At 47.5% G+C, this 23,265-nt stretch overlaps 1 protein-coding gene across 6 annotated transcripts in view; it reads left to right on the plus strand.

Annotated features, from left to right (window-relative positions):
* The window catches only part of tbc1d32 (TBC1 domain family, member 32), a 452,053-nt gene that overhangs the window by 190,375 nt on the left and 238,413 nt on the right, over window positions 1-23,265 (plus strand). For all 6 annotated transcript variants that reach the window (XM_072499364.1, XM_072499359.1, XM_072499363.1 and 3 more), the window contains 2 exons: window positions 3,795-3,882; window positions 22,138-22,256. In XM_072499364.1, the coding sequence (XP_072355465.1) occupies window positions 3,795-3,882; window positions 22,138-22,256 (207 nt within the window). The remainder of the gene's footprint in view (window positions 1-3,794; window positions 3,883-22,137; window positions 22,257-23,265) is intronic.

Below are 23,265 nucleotides of genomic sequence, written 5' to 3' on the forward strand. Positions count from 1 at the left end.
AACATGGTTAACACCAGCTCAATGTTGGCGTGAACTATGGTTTGGAGTTGGGAACTGTATGACAGCTAAGTTCAAGAAGTGTTGTCAACTTCAAATGTCATATGAAATACTGTATCATAAGTTATATCTCTTTTAAATACAGTGATTGATGATAGGGCCTTTTTAGGAATGATATGTGAACATTAAATTTAACAGAATTGTGAAAGAAGTGGTTTCAGATGCATTTGAGTATATTATCCACATAGTCTGTATTGTACAATAGTGAAAATAAGATTTCACTGTGTGAATTGACCCCATTGATTTGATGTTTTCCTTGAAATTAAGCTCAGCCATCTTTTTGGTTGTTTGAAAGCTTTAATAGATGACAGTTTCTGACTGTCTTCACTGCTCTAATGTATTCAGCTATGGAAGTTGTGTTGATATGGCTGTTCAATGCAATTTCACTGTGAAAACCTGGCTGAGTTTGAAGTTTACTAATGGATTCAGCTCAGCAAGAATAGTTTGTACAGATATCAAAGGGAACTTCATTATAAATTATAAGGGTGGCACAGTGGTTAGCACTGCTGTCTCACAACACCAGGGACCTGTGTTCAATTCAGCCTTGGGTGACTGTATGGAGTTTGCATGTTCTCCCCCTATATGTGTTGGTTTCCTCCAGGTGCTCCCGTTCCCTCCCACAGTCCAAAGATGTGCCGGTTAGGTAGATTGGCCATGCTAAATTACCCTTTGGTGTCCAAAGGTTAGGTGAGGTTACAGGGATAGGGCGAGGGTTGGACCTAGGTGGGGAGCTCTTTAAGAGGCTTGGTGCAGACTCGATGGGCTGAATGGCCTCCTTTTGCACTGTGGGGATTCTAATCGATGAAAGGCTTGGCTGAGTTCCAAGCCTACTCATGGATTCAGCTCAATAGGATTGTTAACACAATTGTTAAGGGAAATATAAACATTGTTATATTGACATATTTATGAGCTGTTAAGAGGAATATGGTTTCCTATGCATTATTTGAAGTACTGTTCGTTTATTTTGACAAATTTTTGAATTCTGTAAAGAATTCACAATGCTATTATCACGTTCCTGAGTTTTGTATGTATGGGTGAGTGGAGGTAGGATAAAGGGAGTGAGTGGTGTGAGGGAAGATTTGAGGGTGAGGGGAGGATAAAGGGAGTGAGGGTGGGCTAGGAAGTGGGGTGGTTAGCGGAGTTAGGGAGCCTCACACTTATCTCCTGAAATGGGCCATTGTCCGAGGTGGGCATTTTAACCTGGTCAACTTGGTGTCCGCGCGTCTCCACTTCTGCATCCGTCCCTGACTCGGGTTTGTTGCAGGAGACATAATTGATTATGGCCCTTTTCCACCAAATTGCCATTAAGATTGTGTGGTGGCCACTGTTGTCAGGAGCCTGGATTATGACATTGGGAAATCCGTGACTCCCGATTCCGGTTTGTAAAATGAAAATCCAGCCTATAATCTAGGTTGACACGCCAGCGCATGGCAGATGCCCAAGTGCAGAATTGACAGCTAAATTGTCAGTGGTAATAATAGATTCCAGGTGAGATATTAACCTCTAACCCCACCTACCTGTCCGGTGGTTTAAATGATTGCTAACATTCCCATATATGAAGAAGAGCAGATAATGTTCTTCCGTGTCCTGTCCACCATCTCTTTATCTCAGCCAATATCAAACAAGTGCAATGTTTCATTCATCTCATTACTGTTTGAGATATGCAGGTACGAGAAATGGTAATCTATTTTATTAATATAACAACAGTAACTGAACAGTAATTAATTTGAAAAGGTTCGGAAATGAAATCAGGCACTTTATAACTGTACACTCTTTTGTATTCTTTTAATTAAAGTTCATTTACTATGACAAATTAGAGATTCTTATGTCATTTTTAGTTCAACTATTTGCCTGGCAAATTTCATCTGCGACATCCCGGGTATGGTCATATGGGCTGTTAGTTTTTGAGTGAGGTATTTCACCTCCAAATCTGCTTCTCAATATTCATTTTTTATTTTGAGACTTTAGCGATTCAGGCATAGGAGACAATTTGTGATGTAACTCTAGAAACATTTATCAAGCCATAAAAGTTATACTTAATAAAGCTTGGCAAAACTGACCCAACATGGTTCTTGATTCCTGATTCAACCAAAGGCATAAGGCAACATGTGGTCCCACACTCTCTCACACTGTCGTGCGCAGGCCATGATTGGTTTAAGGGTGCATGATCAGTTTCTAATTGGTTTCTTGATGGTGATGGTCATCCACTGAAATAATTTCCTATTGTCTCCTCTGCCTCAGTTCTTGGATGACAGAGTGGGGTCATCAGCCACCTCTTCAAGGAATAGCCCTTGCCACCTAGGAGCCATCAGTCCAAATTTTCAGGAGCCACATACTGCCTTGGTACCTGGGAGAACTGCACGATGTATGCATCGTGTGAGCTCTCTGGATAATGGGCACAGACTTGTAGAATCTGTATCCTGTGGTCACAGACAATCTGCATATTCATCAAGTTGTACATGCACCTGTTGATGAAACTCTTCTGGGTCTCCTGCTGGTTCCCTAATGGCTGCATGCATGCAGTATATAGCACCCTGGATACTGGGGGAGCCCAGCCATTGCTGCAAACCTTCATGCTCTCTCTGTCTGGCTGCCCTTGTTTATCCTAGGTTGTTGATAGTGCAGGCATGTCTGAAGATGGTATCAGTCATTAGCTTGACACAACTATGTGTAGCTGATTGCGAGACCTTGCACAAATCCCCCACTGAGCCCTGAAATGAACCAGAGGTGCAAAAGTTGAGGGCCACTGAAATCATATGCCACTGACATGGCGTGACCGCCAACGCAGTTTGAGTTGATTTGGGGCTGATCATGTTGCATATTGCTGTCACTGTGTCCCTATAGGGAGGGCATAGTGGCATTTGTGAATTGCCCTATGAGTGCCGTGCCCTGAAACATACCTAAGTGGCCAAGCATCATGAGTCAGCCCAGGCAATGAGCATCAATCATCGTTTCAATAACAAAATTGCCAGAGTCGAGGTCAGTTCTATCTCTAACCATTGTTCACAAATAGGAATTCCAGCGGAACCTTGGTGGTTTCCCATTCTCCCCAAATACAAAGACGCTTTTGACTAACTAGCATCTATTTTGTTTTTTGGTTACTGGTTTTCAAGGACTAATAATTGCTCACTGAACCATGCAAGCAATAGGACAACCTCTTTCTTGAAGATATTGTTGTCTAGTTTTTACTCCATTTACACTTACTAGAGTATAATTGAAATGAAATGAAAATCACTTATTGTCACAAGTAGGCTTCAAATGAAGTTACTGTGTAAAGCCCCTAGTCGCCACTGTTTGGGGAGGCTGGTACAGGAATTGAACCGTGCTGCTGGCCTGCCTTGGTCTGCTTTAAAAGCCAGTTCTTTAGCCCTGTGCTAAACCAACCCCTATTTATCTATATTTGTCTTGTATGTCCACTGAAGAATAATTTACCATTTCAGAGGTTCTCTTGCTACCAATTAATAGAGTGTTCTCTGCCACCATCACCATTGCAGTCATTTGAAACTCCAGCAAAATGACTTTCACTATTGGTATGAAGTGCTCACCCTAATTTCTGATAGTAAATCCAGCACAAAAGCACTGGAATTTCAATTACAAACTGGCAGACCTGTTTTATTCAAACAATCAATGAATTTAAATAACATTGATAATATTATTGATATGCTAAGTGGTATAATGCGAAACATAAATTATATGCAAAGAGTTTACTTGCCTTGCCTTTTCTTTTAACTTGACAGGTCAGCAAATGTGAAAAGTTTGGATATGGAGTAATGGTTACGCAGGTAGCTGCAACAGCCCCTGGCATTGTGGCACTGCAAAGTTCAGGTAAATGTTAATGCAAGAGATATCTACCAAATTGAATCGATGACCATAACTCCATAAGAGGTAAGAGCAGAAGGTGGCCATTCGGCCCATGAAGTCTGCTCTGCTCTTCAATGAGATCATGGCTGATCTGATAAAATACTCAACTCCACTTTCCTACCTTATCCTCATAACCTTTGATTCTCTCACTGATTAAAAATCTGTATATCTCAGCCTTGAACATACTTAACGGCCCAACTTCTACATTCCACAGATTCACTACCATCTGAGAAAAAAATCGTCCTCCACTCTGTCTTAAATGGGCGACCCCTACTCTGAGATTATGCTCTCTGGTCCTAGACTCTCTCACAAGAGAAACCATCCTCTCAGCATCTACCCAGTCACGGAAACACAGAAAAATATAGTGCAGAAAAGGCCCTTCGGCCTATCGAGTCCGCACCGCCGCATGAAAGGCACCTGATCTGTCCCATTTGCCAGCACCTGGCCCATAGCCTTGAATGTTAAGATGTACCGTGCTCATTTAAGTACTTTTTAAAGTATGTGAAGCAACCCACCTCTGCCACCCTCCCAGGCAGTGCATTCCAGACCGTCACCACCCTCTGGATAAAAACGTTTTTCCTCAAATTCCCCCTGAACCTCCCGCCCCTCACCTTGAACTTGTGTCTCCTTAAAACCAACCCTTCAACAAAGGGGAACAGCTGTTCTCTATCAACCCTGTCCATGCCGCTCATAATCGTGTACACCTCAATCAAGTCGCCCCCTCAGTCTTCTCTGCTCCAGCGAAAACAAACCAAGCCTCTCTTCATAACGTAAATGCTGCATCCCAGACAACATCCTGGTGAAACGCCTCTGCATCCGCTCCAATGCAACCACATCCTTCCTATAATACCCCTCCCACCCGGCTTACTCACTCTTCCAACTCCTTCCATCGGGCAGGATGTTTGAGAACACGCAGTAACAGATTCAAAAACAGCTTCTTCCCCAGACTTCTAAATGACCCTCTCATGGACTGATGGACTGATCTGATCTCTTCTCACGTCTTCTCTACCGAGTAGTACGACACACCTGTATGCTTCACCCAATGCCTGTGTCTATGTATTTACATTGTGTATTTTATGTTTGCCCTATTATGTATTTTCTTTTCCTGTACGGAATGATCTGCATGCAGAACAATACTTTTCACTGTACCTCGATAAACATGACAATAAACCAATCCAATCCAATAATGTGGCAACCAGAACTGCATACAGCACTCCAGCTGTGGCCTCACCAATGTTCTATATAACTCCACCATGACTTCTACCTTTTGTAATCTCTGCCACGATTGATAAAGGCAAGTACCATACGCCTTTTTCACCACCCTAGTAACCTGCCCTTCTGCCTTCAGAGGTCTATCTATAAACACGCCAAAGTCTCTTTGTTCTTCAGGACTTCCGAGTGTAGTGCCATTCGTTGAATATTTCCTTGTCAAATTGCTCCTTCCAAAGTGTAACACCTCATACTTTTTAGGATTAAATTTCATCTGCCACTTTTCTGCCCATTTGACCATCCCGTCTCTGTCTTCCTATAACCCAAGACTCTCAGCCTCACTATTAACCACCCGGCCTATCTTTGTGTCATGCGCAAACTTACTGATCCTACCCACCTCATAGTCATCTAAGTCATTTATATAAATTATGAATAATAGGGGACCCAGCACAAATCCCTGTGGTATACCACTGGACACTGGCTTTCAGTCGCTAAAGCAGCCGCCTGTCATCACCCTGTTTCCTACAGCTCAGCCAGCTTTGAATCCACCTTATTAAGTTCCCCTGTATTCCATGTGCATTTGCCTTCTTTATGAGTCTCCCATGTGGGACCTTGTCAAATGCTTTGCTGAAATCCATGTAAGCTACATCAACTGCGCTACCCTCATCTACACAATTAATCAGGTGCTCAAAAAATTCAATAAAATTTGTTAGGCATGACCTCCCTTTGACAAAGCCATGCTGACTATTCCTGATCAAACCTTGCCTCTCCAAGTGGAGATCGATTCTTGCCTTCAGAATTTTCTCCATTAGTTTCCCCACCACTGACGTGAGACTCACTGGCCTGTAGTTGCCTGGCTTATCCCTACAGCCTTTCTTAAATAGTGAGACCACATTCATGGTTCTCCAGTCCTCTGGCACCTCTCCCGTGACCAGAGAAGAATAAAAAATTCAGCGCCTTACCGTTTCAGGATGGATAAAGCACTCCGTGCTCCCGGTGTCGAAGAGGCATGCAGTGTCGCGCCCGTTGACCTGGACCTGCATCATAGAGTTCTGCAGGTGTTTTGGCCGAGTTTGGTCGAGGGTAATGGCACCCACTCGCGGGTAGTCGGAGTCCTCAGCCGAGTCGGACTCGTAAAATGGCCGCCGTCGGCTGCACGTGTCGGGTCAAGAAGATGGCCGCTGACAAGATGGCTGCTCCCATGATTCGCACGAGGCTGATGACGCGTCAGAAGGGGTCGGGTCGGTGCGCAGCCGCATTGCGAGGCCCGAGAGCCTGATTTAAGGGCCAGCTGTTCTTTGTTCTTCTGGCCCCTGGGTCTGGCCAGGCAGACCCTCGCAAAATGCCCCTTCTTCCCGCAGTCGCTGCAGATCGCGGAGCAGGCTGGGCAGCGTGGGCGTGGGTGCTGGCCCTGCCCGCAGAAGTAGCATGATGCCCCTGAGCGCTGCCGGCAGGTAGAGAGCAGATGCCTGGTGTGGACCTCGTTGATAGGCTTGACGAACTGCTTGCGGAGTAGCTCGACCGCCTCTTCATAAGTCGTCGCCTTTTCGAGCGTGGCGGAGATTCTGTGACTCACCCGGGCGTGGAGTAGGCGCAGCTTGCGTGGCCCCAAGATGGGAGTCTCTGAGGAGTCCAGGTAAGCATTGGAGCCAGTATTAAAAAATTTCCTTTGCCTCCGGTGTCCGTGCTTCCAGGTTGAGCTTCTCTGGTTTTAGGCCTGCGTCCATCCTGTTTGCAGCAAACTACCCAGCCTTCAGAACAGCGACCACGACACCACACAACCCTGCCATGGCAATATCTGCAAGACATGCCAGATCATCGACATGGGTACCACCATTACACGTGAGAACACCACCCACCAGGTTCGAGGTACATACTCGTGCGACTCGGCTAACGTTGTCTACCTCATACGCTGCAGGAAAGGATGTCCCGAAGCGTGGTACATTGGCGAGACCATGCAGACACGGCGACAATGGATGAACGGACATCGCGCGACAATCGCCGGGCAGGAATGTTCCCTTCCAGTCGGGGAACACTTCAGCAGTGGAGGGCATTCACCCTTTGATCTCCGGGTAAGAGTTGTCCAAGGCGGCCTTCAGGACGCGCGACAACGCAAAATCGCTGAGTGGAAACTTCTAGCCAAATTCCGCACACATGAGTACGGCCTCAACCGGGACCTTGGATTCATGTCGCATTACATTCATCCCCCATCATCTGGCCTGGGCTTGCAAAGTCCTATCAACTGACCTGGCTGGAGACGATTCACACCTCTTTAACCTGGGGTTACCCCTATCTCGGGATCAGTAAAGACTTAATTACCTGCAAATGCTCACATTCAAAGCATTGTCTTGCATCTTTGACTTTGTCTATATATATGTTTCTGGAACATACCTCTCCATTCACCTGAGGAAGGAGCAGTGTCCGAAGGCTAGTGATTTGAAACAAACCTGTTGGACTTTACCTGGTGTTGTAAGACTTCTTACAGTGTTCTTTTGATAGCATACATATCCTTGGATATTTAGATCACAGTCCTTGCAGCCACTGTGTTGCCCACAACATTGTACAACATTGTCAAGTGCACTACAAGCTCATTTACCTTGTTTCGTATACTGTGCGCATTTGGGTCCAACACCCTCAGTGCTGCATTGACCACCCGCCCTTCTAGTTGTCCCCTTATCTGGTATGCCTGGTTCGATTCCTGTCCCTTTCCATACTGTGTGCTTTATTACTTGTTCTGGAAACTTTACTGACTTCTACTTTTACTGACCTCTCTTGAGCCGTTCCACCTTTATCCCCTTCCTAGAATCTTTTTTGTTTTCGCGATTTGAAACCATGGAATGAATGAATATATTACATTTGCAATGCAAAGTAAATTCTATATGCATTGATGTGGAGATGCCGGCGTTGGACTGGGGTGAGCACAGTACGAAGTCTTACAACACCAGGTTAAAGTCCAACAGGTTTGTTTCGATGTCACTAGCTTTCGGAGCGCTGTTCCTTCCTCAGGTGAATCAGCATTCACCTGAGGAAGCAGCAGCCCTCCGAAAGCTAGTGACATCGAAACAAACCTGTTGGACTTTAACCTGGTGTTGTAAGACTTCTATATGCATTGTAAGTAGTATATTAATCTTAATACTATTGTTGAACACTTTTCAGATCATTTTCATCAAACAAATTCATTATTTAGGCTATCACCATATAATTCTCATGTCAAAGTGAACAGAAGATTTGCTTAAATCCTTCTTCAACCAATATTTTGATAACTCTTTGCTAGTAAAATAGTAGAAATTGCACGTTATTTGATCCTCACAACTGTGCTGTTGCTAACTCTTCAGCTAGAGCCATCAATTCTAATGTAATCTCGGAGCTTTTCCTCTTGCACTCATCAGGGCAAGCTACACAAGGTAAACCAACAGTAAAGGGAACAACTATTGTACTGCATGAAAAGAGTGCTGGTTGGTTGGCAAATGGAATCTGATTGGTAGAGGCATTGACATAGAAAATAAAACTGAGAACAGTTAACAGGCAAGCTTTAGTTTCAAATTCAAAATTGGCAAGTTGTCTGTGATTGGTCAAGGCATTGCCATGGGGGAATGAACCAGGAAATTGTAGTTCCCAAGCTTTTGAGCTGGAAAAAGTTAGGATTCAAATGACATTTTGGGTGTTTTTGGCAGGGTGATTCCCGCTGGATTTTTGGGTGAGATCCAGATCTGTATTCACCCACACATACAGCATGATTTAACTAAATGGGACCAATTCCCATATTAGGCGCATTTAGCCACGTGTTTCCTGACGCTCGCAGGGTCAAGAAACAAAACACTTTCCAACGACACTCGCATCAGATAAGGGCCTCAGCGGTGAATGCAAGTCTGAGGCCTCACATAGCCCCGTTTTCTGCACTGATGAGCTCTGTTCGCCGAACTCCTCAGTGTAGTGAGAGATCGGGACGCCATTTTTAAATCGCGTCCCAATCTCTTGAGCCCCAAAACGATCCCCGACTCTCCTCCCAACCCCCTGCACCCCCAACACCCACGCTGGGCACCCCTGGCCTGATCGCAATTGCCCCAACAAAGGCCAGCCTGGCACCTTGGCAGTGCCAATCTGGAATCCTGGCAGTGCCACTGGGACATCTTGGCAGTGCCAGGCTGGCACCCAGGTGGCACTGCCAGGCTGGCAGTGCCCGGGTGGCACCAGGCCTGCTTGGGTATCAACCTACCCAAAGGGCATGTACCTGGGGGCCTCCGATCCCCTTGAGACCCCCACGAGTGCTATTCTGTCTTGTCCCAGTTTGTGGAGGCTGGTACTGACTAGCGCTCGTCAAACGTACCCGAAGCAAAGGAGATAAATCCCAAGCCTCGGGTACCTCGGCAATCTGCTCATTAAAGTGAGACCAGCTGTGTCGCTTTATAGAATAGAATCATAGAAGTTTACAGCATGGAAACAGGCCCTTCGGCCCAACCAGTCCATGCCGCCCAGTTTTTACCATTAAGCTAGTCCCAGTTGCCCGCACTTGGCCCATAACCCTCTATACCCATCTTACCCATGTAACTATCTAAATGTTTTTTAAAAGACACAATTGTACCCGCCTCTACTACTACCTCTGGCAGCCCATTCCAGACACTCACTACCCTCTGAGTGAAGAAATTGCCCCTCTGGGCCCTTCTGAATCTCTCCCCTCTCACCTTAAACCTATGCCCTCTAGTTTTAGACTCCCCTACCTTTGGGAAAAGATGTTGACTATCTACCTTATCTATGCCCCTCATTATTTTATAGACCTCTATAAGATCACCCCTAAGCCTCCTACGCTCCAGGGAAAAAAGTCCCAGTCTATCCAGCCTCTCCTTATAACTCAAACCATCAAGTCCCGGCAACATCCTAGTAAATCTTTTCTGCACTCTTTCCAGTTTAATAATATCCTTTCTATAATAGGGTGACCAGAACTGCACACAGTATTCCAAGTGTGGCCGTACCAATGTCATGTACAACTTCAACAAGACGTCCCAACTCCTGTATTCAATGTTCTGACCAATGAAACCAAGCATGCCGAATGCCTTCTTCACCACCCTGTCCACCTGCGACTCCACCTTCAAGGAGCTATGAACCTGTACTCCTAGATCTCTTTGTTCTATAACTCTCCCCAACGCCATACCATTAACTGAGTAGGTCCTGGCCTGATTCGATCTGCCAAAATGCATCACCTCACATTTATCTAAATTAAACTCCATCTGCCATTCGTCGGCCCACTGGCCTAATTGATCAAGATCCCGTTGCAATCCTAGATAACCTTCTTCACTATCCACTGTGCCACCAATCTTGGTGACATCTGCAAACTTACTAACCATGCTTCCTAAATTCTCATCCAAATCATTAATATAAATCACAAATTACAGTGGACCCAGCACCGATCCCTGAGGCACACCACTGGTCACAGGCCTCCAGTTTGAAAAACAACCCTCTACAACCCCCTCTGCCTTCTGTCGTCCAGCCAATTTTGAATCCAATTGGCAACCTCACCCTGGATCCCGTGAGCTTTAACCTTCTGCAACAACCTACCATGCGGTACCTTGTCAAAGGCTTTGCTAAAGTCCGTGTAGACAAAGTCTACTGCACTGCCCTCATCTACCTTCTTGGTCACCCCCTCAAAAAACTCAATCAAATTTGTGAGACATGATTTTCCACGCACAAAGCTTTAATATGCAGATTTGCTCAAATATGATTCCACCTACAATGGGCGGGATTAATGTTGCAACATCTCGCAAGATCGCTTTAGATTCCACGAGCTGGGTAGATCCTGGGAGCAGGGTCTCCCGGTCTCTATCCATGGCCATACAATCGCGCCCTTAGTCATTTTTTAGGGCTTGGGGAGTTTCTCATCGGTCAGTCCCACACTTAGAATTTTATTCTACAATGGGGAACTAAAATCGCCAGCCAGCCTCACGGCGCCAAGGTCCGAGGTTCGATCCAGGCTTTGGGTCACTGTCCGTGTGGAGTTTGCACGTTCTCCCCGTGTTTGTGAGGGTTTCGCCCCCACAACCCAAAGAGGTGCAGGTTAGGTGGATTGGCCACGCTAAAGTGCCCCTTAAATTGGAAAAAATGAATTGGGTACTCTAAATTTATTTTTTTTAAATTGCCAGCCAGACCATCACCTCCGAGATTGGGCCGCCATTTTGAAAGGGTGTGTTTGGCAGTACCTCTTCCAGGAAAGAGGAGGGCGGCGCCACCGGGGAACTTGGAAGATTCTTTCTTCGAAATTCCACACCTGCATATATCTAAAGCCTTCCTCACGCTGCAGCCCATACTTTACCCCCAACTCCTCTAATCATGCGAATCTCCCCTCCAGAAACAGGTCCTTCATCTCTTTCACCCCTTTCTCCTTACATCCATCCTCCCTGGCTCAAATGCATGACTCCCTCATATCGACATCACCACTTTCATGCCCCGTCTTCACATCCCCTTTTATGGGAATGCCCCCCCCCCCAGGCCCCACCCCTTGGCTGGCACTGCCAACCTGGCATGGGGCACTACCAGCCTGGCACTTGGGCACTGTCCCTGACACCCTGGCAATGCCAGGATGCCAGATTGGTGCTGCTATGGTGTCCAGGTACCAGGAGTAGTGCCAGGGCACTACTCTGTCCCGCTCTGACCACCTGGTGGGCTACAGTGACTACTGTGACTCCCAGAGTGGCCATCACATCCGGTCCCGCTTGTGGAGACAAGTCCTAATAGGTGCCCGGGTGAGGCCTCGTCGTTCAGGCTGGTGACTCCTGGGGCAGGAGACTGCAGTCTCTAACCGGCTGGGCATATTTACATGGGCCTAATGGTTCATTTAAATATGATCATCTGGATCACAGCCAGCGAAATCGGGAACCGTGCCAGGCGCCGATCGGTTTCCAACCAAACTGGCCCGCTCCCGTTGCAGAGATCCAGATCCCGCCATAGCATGGCGAGAAACAAATAATCACCAATTTAGGCCTATCTTCATCTCATTAACAGGAAGGATCCCCAATGACTGGCCTCCCGTGATCTAACTGACTCCCCTTCAGCACACCTATTTAAAAACATGAAGTTAGTGCAGTGGCTGCTGTGTGGATCGGAGGAGGTGAGTAGCCATCTTTGATATCGGGCAATCAGCCCGGGGCACCAGTGCTCGTGGCGGTGCTCTGATGGGGGGTGGGTTGCCCCGACTGGGGGGAGGTGAGGGGCTCAGCGCCCGTATGTCCAGCATGCCACCCCCCCCCACCACCCCCAAATTGTGTATACCCATAACACAGGCAACCTCTGCTACTGCCTGTCTGTCCCATTGAACACCCTCAAGACTGACCACTGTCCATGGTATTATGGTGCAAGTCACTTTAACTCCCTCTGACGCTGGCGGCCTCTGGCAGCACAGCTGAAGGTTATTGCTAATCGGGCATTGGCAATGTTAGTTATGTGAGCAATCCACAGCTCCCAAGTGGATTCCCACAGACAGGCAGTAGCAGAAGGCATGCCATGTCATATGCGGATGTTACTGCCTGGCATCCCAATCTGTGAGGCCTGGACACAGAACCCTGGAGGCATCAACACCGCTGAGACAGCAGTCAACAATCAAACACCCAAAAGCTTGGCCACAGCGCTGGGGACATCCTTGCGACCAGCGGGTGGGTGTGTGGTTTAGGGAGGGAACCTGCAACCGGTCCAAGTAATGTTCCAGGCTGGAGTCCGGTGCCGAGGGGTGCCTGGTGTGGCCAGCGGTGCGTGTGCAGGGTGGGGTCTGCCAGCTCGTGGGTGGCACATGAGATATGGCAGGGATTGTGAACTTTGACCTGGACCAAGTCAAACAAGGTGCCCGGGCAGCAGGATTCTCCGCTGTCGTCGGGATGCCACAGGTCCAGGGGGTAGTAGATGGCACGCCTGTTGCCTTGCACGCACCAGGCGGTCCATGAGCACCCTTCATTAACAGGAAGGGTTCCGCTCGCTGAACATTCAAGATGTGTCTGCAGGGAGTGGGGCTACATAATGGGGCAGTTGGAGATCCTGCCATCTTCGAGGAACTGCCCAAGATGACCAGTTGGCTCTTGAGATATAAGGGGTACCCGCTGAGGATCAGGCTAATGATGCCAGTAGGGAGATCGGAGGCACGATGTAACCAGGCCCACCTGGCCTGTTCTTGAGCGGTGCATCTGCTGAATATGTGTTCCGATGCCTCAAACGCTCTGGTGGTGCACTGCAGAATACCTCCCGGAGGGTTGCCCGCTTTGTGGTGAGCTGTTGTGCCCTCCACAATCTGACATAGCAGCGGGGCAATGTGCTGGATGTGGAGAAGGAGGAACATGCGGCCTCGTCTGAGGAGGATGGGCTGGACCAGGAAGGGCTGGAGGATGAGCTCTGGAGTACTCGCAGGAGCTGCTAGAAGATGGAGAACGGGCGGAGGCAAGGGTCCGGCATGCCGGAGGAACTGGGAGGCCATCATTCTTGCCCGCTTCTGATAGGACATGGCGTCATCCGTCCTCTCCCAATCCTCCACCCGATCAACACCATGGGAGGGGTGGGGAGTGCCCAGATCTCGGACCAAGGTGCTCAGGATGCTGGGGGTGGGATGTGCAGGCTGGCCCGTAGTGCAGAATAACGTGACAGAGGCTGCACATGTCTCGGGTGTAATGTGTTTTAACGGCGTCCAATGGTGACCCTAACTAAACCTAGCTACCGAGGCTGCCAGCTCCCCTCCCTCCCCAGTGCCCTACCAGTGATCCTCTATCTGCCATGCCCTCCGTGCTCTGCCACTACGTCTGGTGTGTCCCCAGTATGCACATCAGAGGTGGAAACAGCCAGCTTCTTAGCATTCCCTGTGGCTTTTGATGTCCCTGACAGGTATCCTCGGGAGCCGCGGCCAACTTGCCACACTGTTTCGCCCAATGACCCTGGGATGTGCCGTTGTTAAGAAGGGGGGACTCGTAGGAACTGTTGACCGCCGTTGTCTTCCTGTAGGGAGACTCCATGTTGGTCTCCAGTGCTTCCTCCTCCTGGTCGGTGCCTCTAGGGCCCTGGGGTCCTTGGATTGGACGGGCAGTTGGAGTGAGCTCCATAGGCCCCTGAGTCATCTAGCAATGCCAGCCCTGGCTGCTGCTCATTGTCTGCACCATGGTGTCACTGCCTTCAGCAATGCCTCTCTGTCACTGGGTCATGTTCTGCAGTGCCTCGCCAATGTCCACCTGTGTCTGGGACACATTCATCAGCAATTGGGACATATTTTGGAGCAACTTGGCAAGCCACCTAAGTCTTTGACATGCTCCACAGCGCTTCGGCAATGCCCACCTGAGACTTGGACATGCTCCGCAGTGCCTCAGAAAGGGGCACTTGCGTCAGGGACACGATCCTCAGCGACCGGAACATGCTGTTGACCATCACTGAGTGAGCAACCTCTTGGGCACTGCCACTCATGGTGCTGACGTCGTGCTTCAGGCTTTCCACTGAGGCTGCCACCTTAGTAGTGTTGGCCTCGGTGCCACGCATTGCCGGTGCCATCTGCATCCGTATTCTTTGGGACTACTCCAATCGGCTATGGACCTGCTGTATTGTTGCTGACAACCCCTTCTGAATCTCATGAAAGCAGTCAAGTGTCTGCATCACTCCAGGATAACCTGGTCCGGAGGCTCGGCATCGGACTGGGACCCAGTTAGGTTCTAGGATGCAGCAGGCCTCCGACTGCTTTCTCTCCTGTCTCCATCTGATGTGCATCAGCAACTGTGTGGTGCTTATCAGATTGTGCCCCAGAAGTCTGTCCACTACTTTCGCTCAGCAAGGTGCATGTCTCTGCGCTAGTGGAGCATGGGGATGACCGCTGTGACACCTCAATGATAGAATCCTCGGAACTCTCCTCCGAGGTGCTATCTTGGAATGCAGAGGGTGGTGGGGCTACCCCGGATGGGCCGATACCATTCTGCAGGAGAATGGACATGTTGTCAGTAGGGGGGAAGGATCAATTTGTCTGGCATGAACAACACACGTGTGGCAGGTCATTTGGGTGGGGGTCGATGAATACACCTGTGACCCAGGCTAAGCTCGACGTCGGTGACCGCTCTCTCTCCTCGTGCTCCCCTGCGATTTCCGGAGCAAGGACTCTGATGTTCAGCAACTGCTGCCCGCGGCACAGGGTGTCCTGTCTGGACTCCACTGCGTCCAACAGCTTGGCCAGGTTGGCACCTCCGAATTGTGGAGCCGGTCTGCGTGGTGACATGGCTACGTGCTGTCTGGGGTTTGCTCTGCAGTATCGGTTTAAGAGCAGCTCCCCCTCATTAGCAGGGGGCTGCCGGGCACGGTCCAGGTGAGTCAGATGGTGGGACAGTCATTTCCAACATGAAGCCCCCGGGGCATCATTACCGGCCCTAATTAGCATTTGATATGGGTGGTGGTGTCGCTAGGTCGGCCGTCGGGAAGCACCCGTCAATTCTCACGCCGTTAGATTTTCCATTAGATCGTGCCCTTAATGTTTTCAGAATTTTTTTTGTTCCCTTGTAATCGTTATGTCAATCAGTCGCAACAAACTATCGCCACTTGCTCTCTGAAAACTTTTCTCAATTTTTTAAAACCTCTCCTATAGTCACATACTGTCCAAGTTAAGGTGAGTAAATTTCAACAATTTCAACCTTTCTTCATAATTATATCTTCTAGTTTATGGTATCATGTTACCAATAATGTACCATACCCTTCACATCACTGGTATATTCATTGAAATGCCGAAACATCATACAGTATTTCATATCTGAACTCTGCTTGATTTTATATTAATTGTTCTTTTTTATATAAAAGTTTGAATCTCATTTTCCCTTTGAGGGGGAGAGCTGACTGGTGGTGATTTAACCAGAGGATTACCACACCTCAAGAGGGACAACGTTGAGAAGGCAGTACTTCATGACACACCTGCCATTATGGGATTTGAACCCCCGTTGTTGGCCTTGCTCTGCATAATGAACCAGCTGTCCAGCCAATTGAGCTTACCTGGCTTCTATTTATGGAGTCTGTGACAAATGTTCACCAATTTAAAATTGTCACTAAGAGAGTGAGGAGCCACCCTCTTACTTCTCATAGCTCCTGCTCCCACCTTTACTGTCAGCTCATTGCAGTGCTGCTTCAAGCCCTTCTCTCATCACATCCCATCTTATTGCTGTTGCTTTACTGGGCTGCTTTAGGCCGACTATCCTATTCCCCTAATATCAGCCTTCATCTCACAGTGCAGCATATAAAAATATTTAGCAGCATGTTGTTTGCCTCGTACCTTTATCTTTGCTCTCGGGACTGCCACAATGATGTTCTTCATCAGTTTGGTATCAAAAAAGAGTGAAGGAAATGGAAGAATAAAGTGGTTGAAGGGCAGTGAAAAAGGATAGAGGAAGCAATGGAAATAGAAGGGTGGTGGAGAAGGGTAGTGAGGGTGATTGAAGAGTGATTTTTGATGCTTCCACTGCTTGCAGGTCCCATCGGTAGTTGCAGTTCCCCCCCAAGTCTTCTACACACCAACCCATCTTACTGTCTGCATGTTGCAGCTGCTCTCATTGCTCTCATACTTCTGTTTTCTTAATCTCTTGGTCTCTTCCCTGACTGCCTACAGGAATCCCCCTATGCTTCATAAACCAAATTTTTCAGTCCTCTCAGTATTCAGAAAAACTGAGTGCTGAATTTGGTGCATTTGAGTGCTACAGTGAGAGTTTGGTGACTGAGTGAGTATAAGGCTTCATTTTTATCTAAAGTCTAGTCTTTTATTTAGTTAATTAACTTAAAAGTTGCTGTTTAGTTTAGAAGAAGGTGAATTTTCAATCAGCTTTAAAGAAAGCTTCTACTTGTAGGCACTTACAGCTGGAGCTTGTTAATTAGTTAATTGAATTAGGCCGGTTTTCAGAGGCTAGATTCACAGTATAAAAATGATCCCCTACAGTGCAGACTTTGTTTGCACTGAGTGCTGAATTTGGTGCATTTGTGTGCTATAGTAAGAGTTTGGTGACCGAGGGAGTGCTGAATTTGGTGCATTTGAGTGCTATAGTGAGAGTTTGGTGACCGAGGGAGTGCTGAATTTGGTGCATTTGAGTGCTATAGTGAGAGTTTGGTGACTGAGGGAGTTAGGTGAGGAGGGAGTAAGGTGCTTCTTTCATTTTGTTTCCTACATTTCCGCAAAGAGTGAGAAGAGAGCCAGGAGTTTACAGAGAGTGCAGCTGACTGGGAGCAGAGTCGGAGGGCGGAGATCCAGTTGGTCCACAGGGCAGCTATATTCTGTAAGGTAAGAGGGGATGGAGGCGAGGCCAGTTGCATGCTTCTCCTGTAGGATGTGGGTGGTGAGGGATACCACCGGTGTCCCCGCTGACTATACCTGCGGGAAGTGCACCCAACTCCAGCTCCTCAAAGACCGTGTTAGGGAACTGGAGCTGAAGCTGGTTGAACTTCGGATCATCCGGGAGGCAGAGGGGGTGATAGAGAAGAGTTACAGGGAGGTACTCACACCCAAGGTACAGGACAAGAATAGCTGGGTTACAGTCAGGGGAAAAAAAAAAACAGGCAGACAGTGCAGGGATCCCTCGTGGCCGTTCCCCTTCAAAACAAGTATACCGTTTTGGATGCTGTTGGGGGGGATGACCTACTGGGGGAAGGCCCTAGCGGCCAGGTCTCTGGCACTGAGTCTTGCTCTGGGGATCAGAAGGGAAGGGGGGAGAATAGAAAAGCAATACTTGCAGGAGATTCAATTGTTAGGGGAATAGATAGGAGATTCTGTGGTCGCGAGCGAGACTCCCGGAAGATATGTTGCCTCCCGGGTGCCAGGGCCAGGGATGTCTCGGATCGTGTCTTCAGGATCCTTAAGGGGGAGGGGGAGCAGCCAGAAGTCGTGGTGCACATTGGTACCAACGACGTAGGTAGGAAAAGGGGTGTGGATGTAATAAATGAGTTTAGGGAGTTAGGCTGGAAGTTAAAAGCCAGGACAGACAGAGTTGTCATCTCTGGTTTGTTGCCGGTGCAACGTGATAGCGAGTCTAGGAATAGGGAGAGAGTGCAGCTGAACAAGTGGCTGCAGGAATGGTGTAGAAGGGAGGGCTTCAGGTATTAGGATAATTGGAGCGCATTCTGGGGAAGGGGGGACCTGTACAAGCAGGACGGGTTGCATCTGAACCAGAGGGGCACCAATATCCTGGGAGGGAGATTTTCCAGTACTCTTCGGGAGGGTTTAAACTAATTTGGCTGGGGAATGGGAACCGGATTTGTAGTCCAGCAACTAAGGTAGCCGATATTCAGGACGCCAAAGCGTGTAATGAGGCAGTGGGGAAGGGAACACTGACAAAGGAGAGTACTTGCAGGCACGGAGATGGGTTGAAGTGTGTATACTTCAACGCAAGAAGCATCAGGAATAAGGTCGGTGAACTTAAGGCATGGATCGGTACTTGGGACTACGATGTGGTGGCCATCACGGAAACTTGGATAGAAGAGGGGCAGAAATGGTTGTTGGAGGTCCCTGGTTATAGATGTTTCAATGAGGTTATGGAGGGTGGTAAAAGAGGTGGGGGGGGTGGCATTGTTAATTAGAGATAGTATAACAGCAGCAGAAAGGCAGTTCGAGGAGTATCAGCCTACTGAGGTAGTATGGGTTGAAGTCAGAAATAGGAAAGGAGCAGTCACCTTGTTAGGAGTTTTCTATAGGCCCCCCAATAGTAGCAGAGATGTGGAGGAACAGATTGGGAAACAGATTTTGGAAAGGTGCAGAAGTCACAGGGTAGTAGTCATGGGTGACTTTAACTTCCCAAACATTGAGTGGAAACTCTTTAGATCAAATAGATTGGATGGAGTGGTGTTTGTGCAGTGTGTCCAGGAAGCTTTTCTAACACCGTATGTAGATTGTCCGACCAGAGGAGGGGCAATATTGGATTTAGTACTTGGTAATGAACCAGGGCAAGTGATAGAATTGTTAGTGGGGGAACATTTTGGAGAGAGTGACCACAATTCTGTGACTTTCACTTTAGTAATGGAGAGGGATAGGTGCGTGCAACAAGGCAAGGTTTACAATTGGGGGAAGGGTAAATACGATGTTGTCAGACAAGAATTGAAGTGCATAAGTTGGGAACAGAGGTTGTCAGGGAAGGACACAAGTGAAATGTGGAACTTGTTCAAGGAACAGGTACTACGTGTCCTTGATATGTATGTCCCTGTCAGGCAGGGAAGAGATGGTCGAGTGAGGGAACCGAGTGAGGGAACCATGGTTGACAAGAGAGGTTGAATGTCTTGTTAAGAGGAAAAAGGAGACTTATGTAAGGCTGAGGAAACAAGGTACAGACAGGGCGTTGGAGGGATACAAGATAGCCAGGAGGGAACTGAAGAAAGGGATTAGGAGAGCTAAGAGAGGGCATGAACAATCTTTGGCGGGTAGGATCAAGGAAAACCCCAAGGCCTTTTACACATATGTGAGAAATATGAGAATGACTAGAGCGAGGGTAGGTCGGATCAAGGACAGTAGCGGGAGATTGTGTATTGAGTCTGAAGAGATACGAGAGGTCTTGAACGAGTACTTTTCTTCTGTATTTACAAATGAGAGGGGCCATATTGTTGGAGAGGATAGTGTGAAACAGACTGGTAAGCTCAAGGAAATACTTGTTAGGAAGGAAGATGTGTTGGGCATTTTGAAAAACTTGAGGATAGACAAGTCCCCCGGGCCTGATGGGATATATCCAAGGATTCTATGGGAAGCAAGAGATGAAATTGCAGAGCCGTTGGCAATGATTTTTTCTTCCTCACTGTCAACAGGAGTGGTACCAGGGGATTGGAGAGTGGCGAATGTCGTGCCCTGTTCAAAAAAGGGAATAGGGATAACCCTGGGAATTACAGGCCAGTTAGTCTTACTTCGGTGGTAGACAAAGTCATGGAAAGGGTACTGAAGGATAGGATTTCTGAGCATTTGGAAAGACACTGCTTGATTAGGGATAGTCAGCACGGATTTGTGAGGGGTAGGTCTTGCCTTACAAGTCTTATTGAATTCTTTGAGGAGGTGACCAAGTATGTGGATGAAGGTAAAGCAGTGGATGTAGTGTACGTGGATTTTAGTAAGGCATTTGATAAGGTTCCCCATAGTAGGCTTCTGCAGAAAGTAAGGAGGCATGGGATAGTGGGAAATTTAGCCAGTTGGATAACGAACTGGCTAACCGATAGAAGTCAGAGAGTGGTGGTGGATGGCAAATATTCAGCCTGGACCCCAGTTACCAGTGGCGTACCGCAGGGATCAGTTCTGGGTCCTCTGCTGTTTGTGATTTTCAGTAATGACTTGGATGAGGGAGTTGAAGGGTGGGTCAGTAAATTTGCAGACGATACGAAGATTGGTGGAGTTGTGGATAGTGAGGAGGGCTGTTGTCGGCTGCAAAGAGACATAGATAGGATACAGAGTTGGGCTGAGAAGTGGCAGATGGAGTTTAACCCTAAAAAGTGTGAGGTTGTCCATTTTGGAAGGACAACTATGAATGCGGAATACAGGGTTAACGGTAGAGTTCTTGGCAATGTGGAGGAGCAGAAAGATCTTGGGGTCTATGTTCATACATCTTTGAAAGTTGCCACTCAAGTGGATAGAGCTGTGAAGAAGGCCTATGGTGTGCTAGTGTTCATTAACAGAGGGATTGAATTTAAGAGCCGTGAGGTGATGATGCAGCTGTACAAAACTTTGGTAAGGCCACATTTGGAGTACTGTGTACAGTTCTGGTCGCCTCATTTTAGGAAGGATGTGGAAGCTTTGTAAAAGGTGCAAAGGAGATTTACCAGGATGTTGCCTGGAATGGAGAGTAGGTCTTACGAGGAAAGGTTGAGGGTGCTAGGCCTTTTCCCATTAGAACGGAGAAGGATGAGGGGCGACTTGATAGAGGTTTATAAGATGATCAGGGGAATAGATAGAGTAGACAGTCAGAGACTTTTTCCCCGGGTGGAACAAACCATTACAAGGGGACATAAATTTAAGGTGAATGGTGGAAGATATAGGGGGGATGTCAGAGGTAGGTTCTTTACCCAGAGAGTAGTGGGGGCATGGAATGAACTGCCTGTGGAAGTAGTTGAGTCGGAAACATTTAGGGACCTTCAAGCAGCTATTGGATAGGTACATGGATTATGGTAAAATGATATAGTGTAGATTTATTTGTTCTTAAGGGCAGCACGGTAGCACTGTGGATAGCACAATTGCTTCACAGCTCCAGGGTCCCAGGTTCGATTCCGGCTTGGGTCACTGTCTGTGTGGAGTCAGCACATCCTCCCCGTGTCTGCGTGGGTTTCCTCCGGGTGCTCCGGTTTCCTCCCACAGTCCAAAGATGTGCAGTTTAGGTGGATTGGCCATGATAAATTGCCCTTAGTGTCCAAAATTGCCCTTAGTGTTGGGTGGAGGTGTTGACTTTGGGTAGGGTGCTCTTTCCAAGAGCCGGTGCAGACTCAATGGGCCGAATGGCCTCCTTCTGCACTGTAAATTCAATGATAATCTATGATTAATCTAGGACAAAGGTTCGGCACAACATCGTGGGCCGAAGGGCCTGTTCTGTGCTGTATTTTTCTATGTTCTATGTCCTATGTTCTCTCACCACCTTATAAGTATAGGCGCCAGATTCTTCAATGCCCATAGTTTCAATAAGTATACCTGCATCCCAAAATTTATGTTTGCAGCTGAAGATTTATAATGCAGATTTGCCAAATGCAAATAATGTTAAAAATTCCATTGTTATTCTTAGCACTTTTAAGAATATTAAATGAATGTTGCCAAACATTCAGGCCTTATTTCTTTCTTGTTTTGATGATATTGGATTTTCACATTTTTGAGAAATGTAAGCTGCAAGTAATGAGATTACAATCTTAGCCACAGGAAGAAGAAAATATGTAAGGTAGCAAGTCATAAGTGAGTAACTTCAGCTGGTCTGACAGCCCATTTGAGAAGGAATACCTGATTAATCAATATAGTATATGTTAGTTGTCATATTTTGATGTACTGTATTTTTAGTGTGCCATCATTTGAACAACGGAATCTATTTTTGCTGTTAGGGTTCATTAAAGCCCTTGTAATGGAGCTATGGTCCGTTCTGGAGTGCGGAAGAGATGATGCAAGAATGATCAACCCAAAACCAACACCAGTGGAGCCCATAGACAGAAGCTGTCAGAAGGTAGGGGGAAAGTTTGAAATGGTGGCCTAGATGTTACGTGATGTCAGTTCTAAGGAATTATATGCTTTCCATTTCAGGTAATTCATGCCAGAGCAAAACCAGGTTAGATACATTGTAGTAATTAACTCCCTGTGATCAAAAGTTTTCTGTATCTTGCACCAGCTATTATGTGGGTTCTCAGACTGCCAATTTCCAATTGGATTAGGATAGTTTACAATTGGGAACGATTTTTCCAAGGCGTTGAGTCCGGCGCTGATCCCGTTACACCGGGTGCACAGCAGGAGAGGACAGAAAATGGGTTTTGCGCCGGGTGCCAAACCACATGCAGTGCACCCGACCCAACCTTGCTGGGTTAGATCCAGATAAACACATTTAAATGAGTCATTAGGTTCATTTAAATACGCGGAGCCATTTTAGGTCATAGTTTTGTGGCTCCTGATATTTGCCGGCCCCACTAGTCAGACCTCATGGGTGCAAATTAGTACTGGTTTCCAGAAATGTGAGGGGCTTGGGGCTCGGATGCCATTGTTGCCCATTGGTGGTCAGGACAGGACTGGCTTCTGGGCAGTGCCAACCTGGCAGTGGGACCAGGTCACCCGCATGCCTGGATGGTGTGGGGGGGACGGCCACACAAACTTTTAGTGATGGGGGGAGGTTTGGGGGTTTGTGATGTCTGTGAGTGGGGGGTGTGGGTGACAATCAACCTGAGATCTGGGCAGCATTCAAAAATAGTGCCCCAGTCTCTGAGGAACCGATCTTGACAGCGTCTTTCGATCCCCATTGTAGAAAAAAAATCCAAAGTGTGGGATTTTTCACTGAGAAACTGTCCAAGCTCCAAAAAAATGACTTAAGTGTGTGAGAATAGAGATCTGGATCGCGCCCAAACACCCATTGGGAATCACCCTGTGAAACCTGCCCAAAATATCACCCAATCATTTTTGGGGAGAATTGCGGTCATCGTTCAAATTGTCGACATTTTCTTTACAAAGGATCCCTGTAGCCAAGTAAA

Source organism: Scyliorhinus torazame, chromosome 4, assembly GCF_047496885.1.
Source record: "Scyliorhinus torazame isolate Kashiwa2021f chromosome 4, sScyTor2.1, whole genome shotgun sequence".
Classification (NCBI taxonomy): domain Eukaryota; kingdom Metazoa; phylum Chordata; class Chondrichthyes; order Carcharhiniformes; family Scyliorhinidae; genus Scyliorhinus; species Scyliorhinus torazame.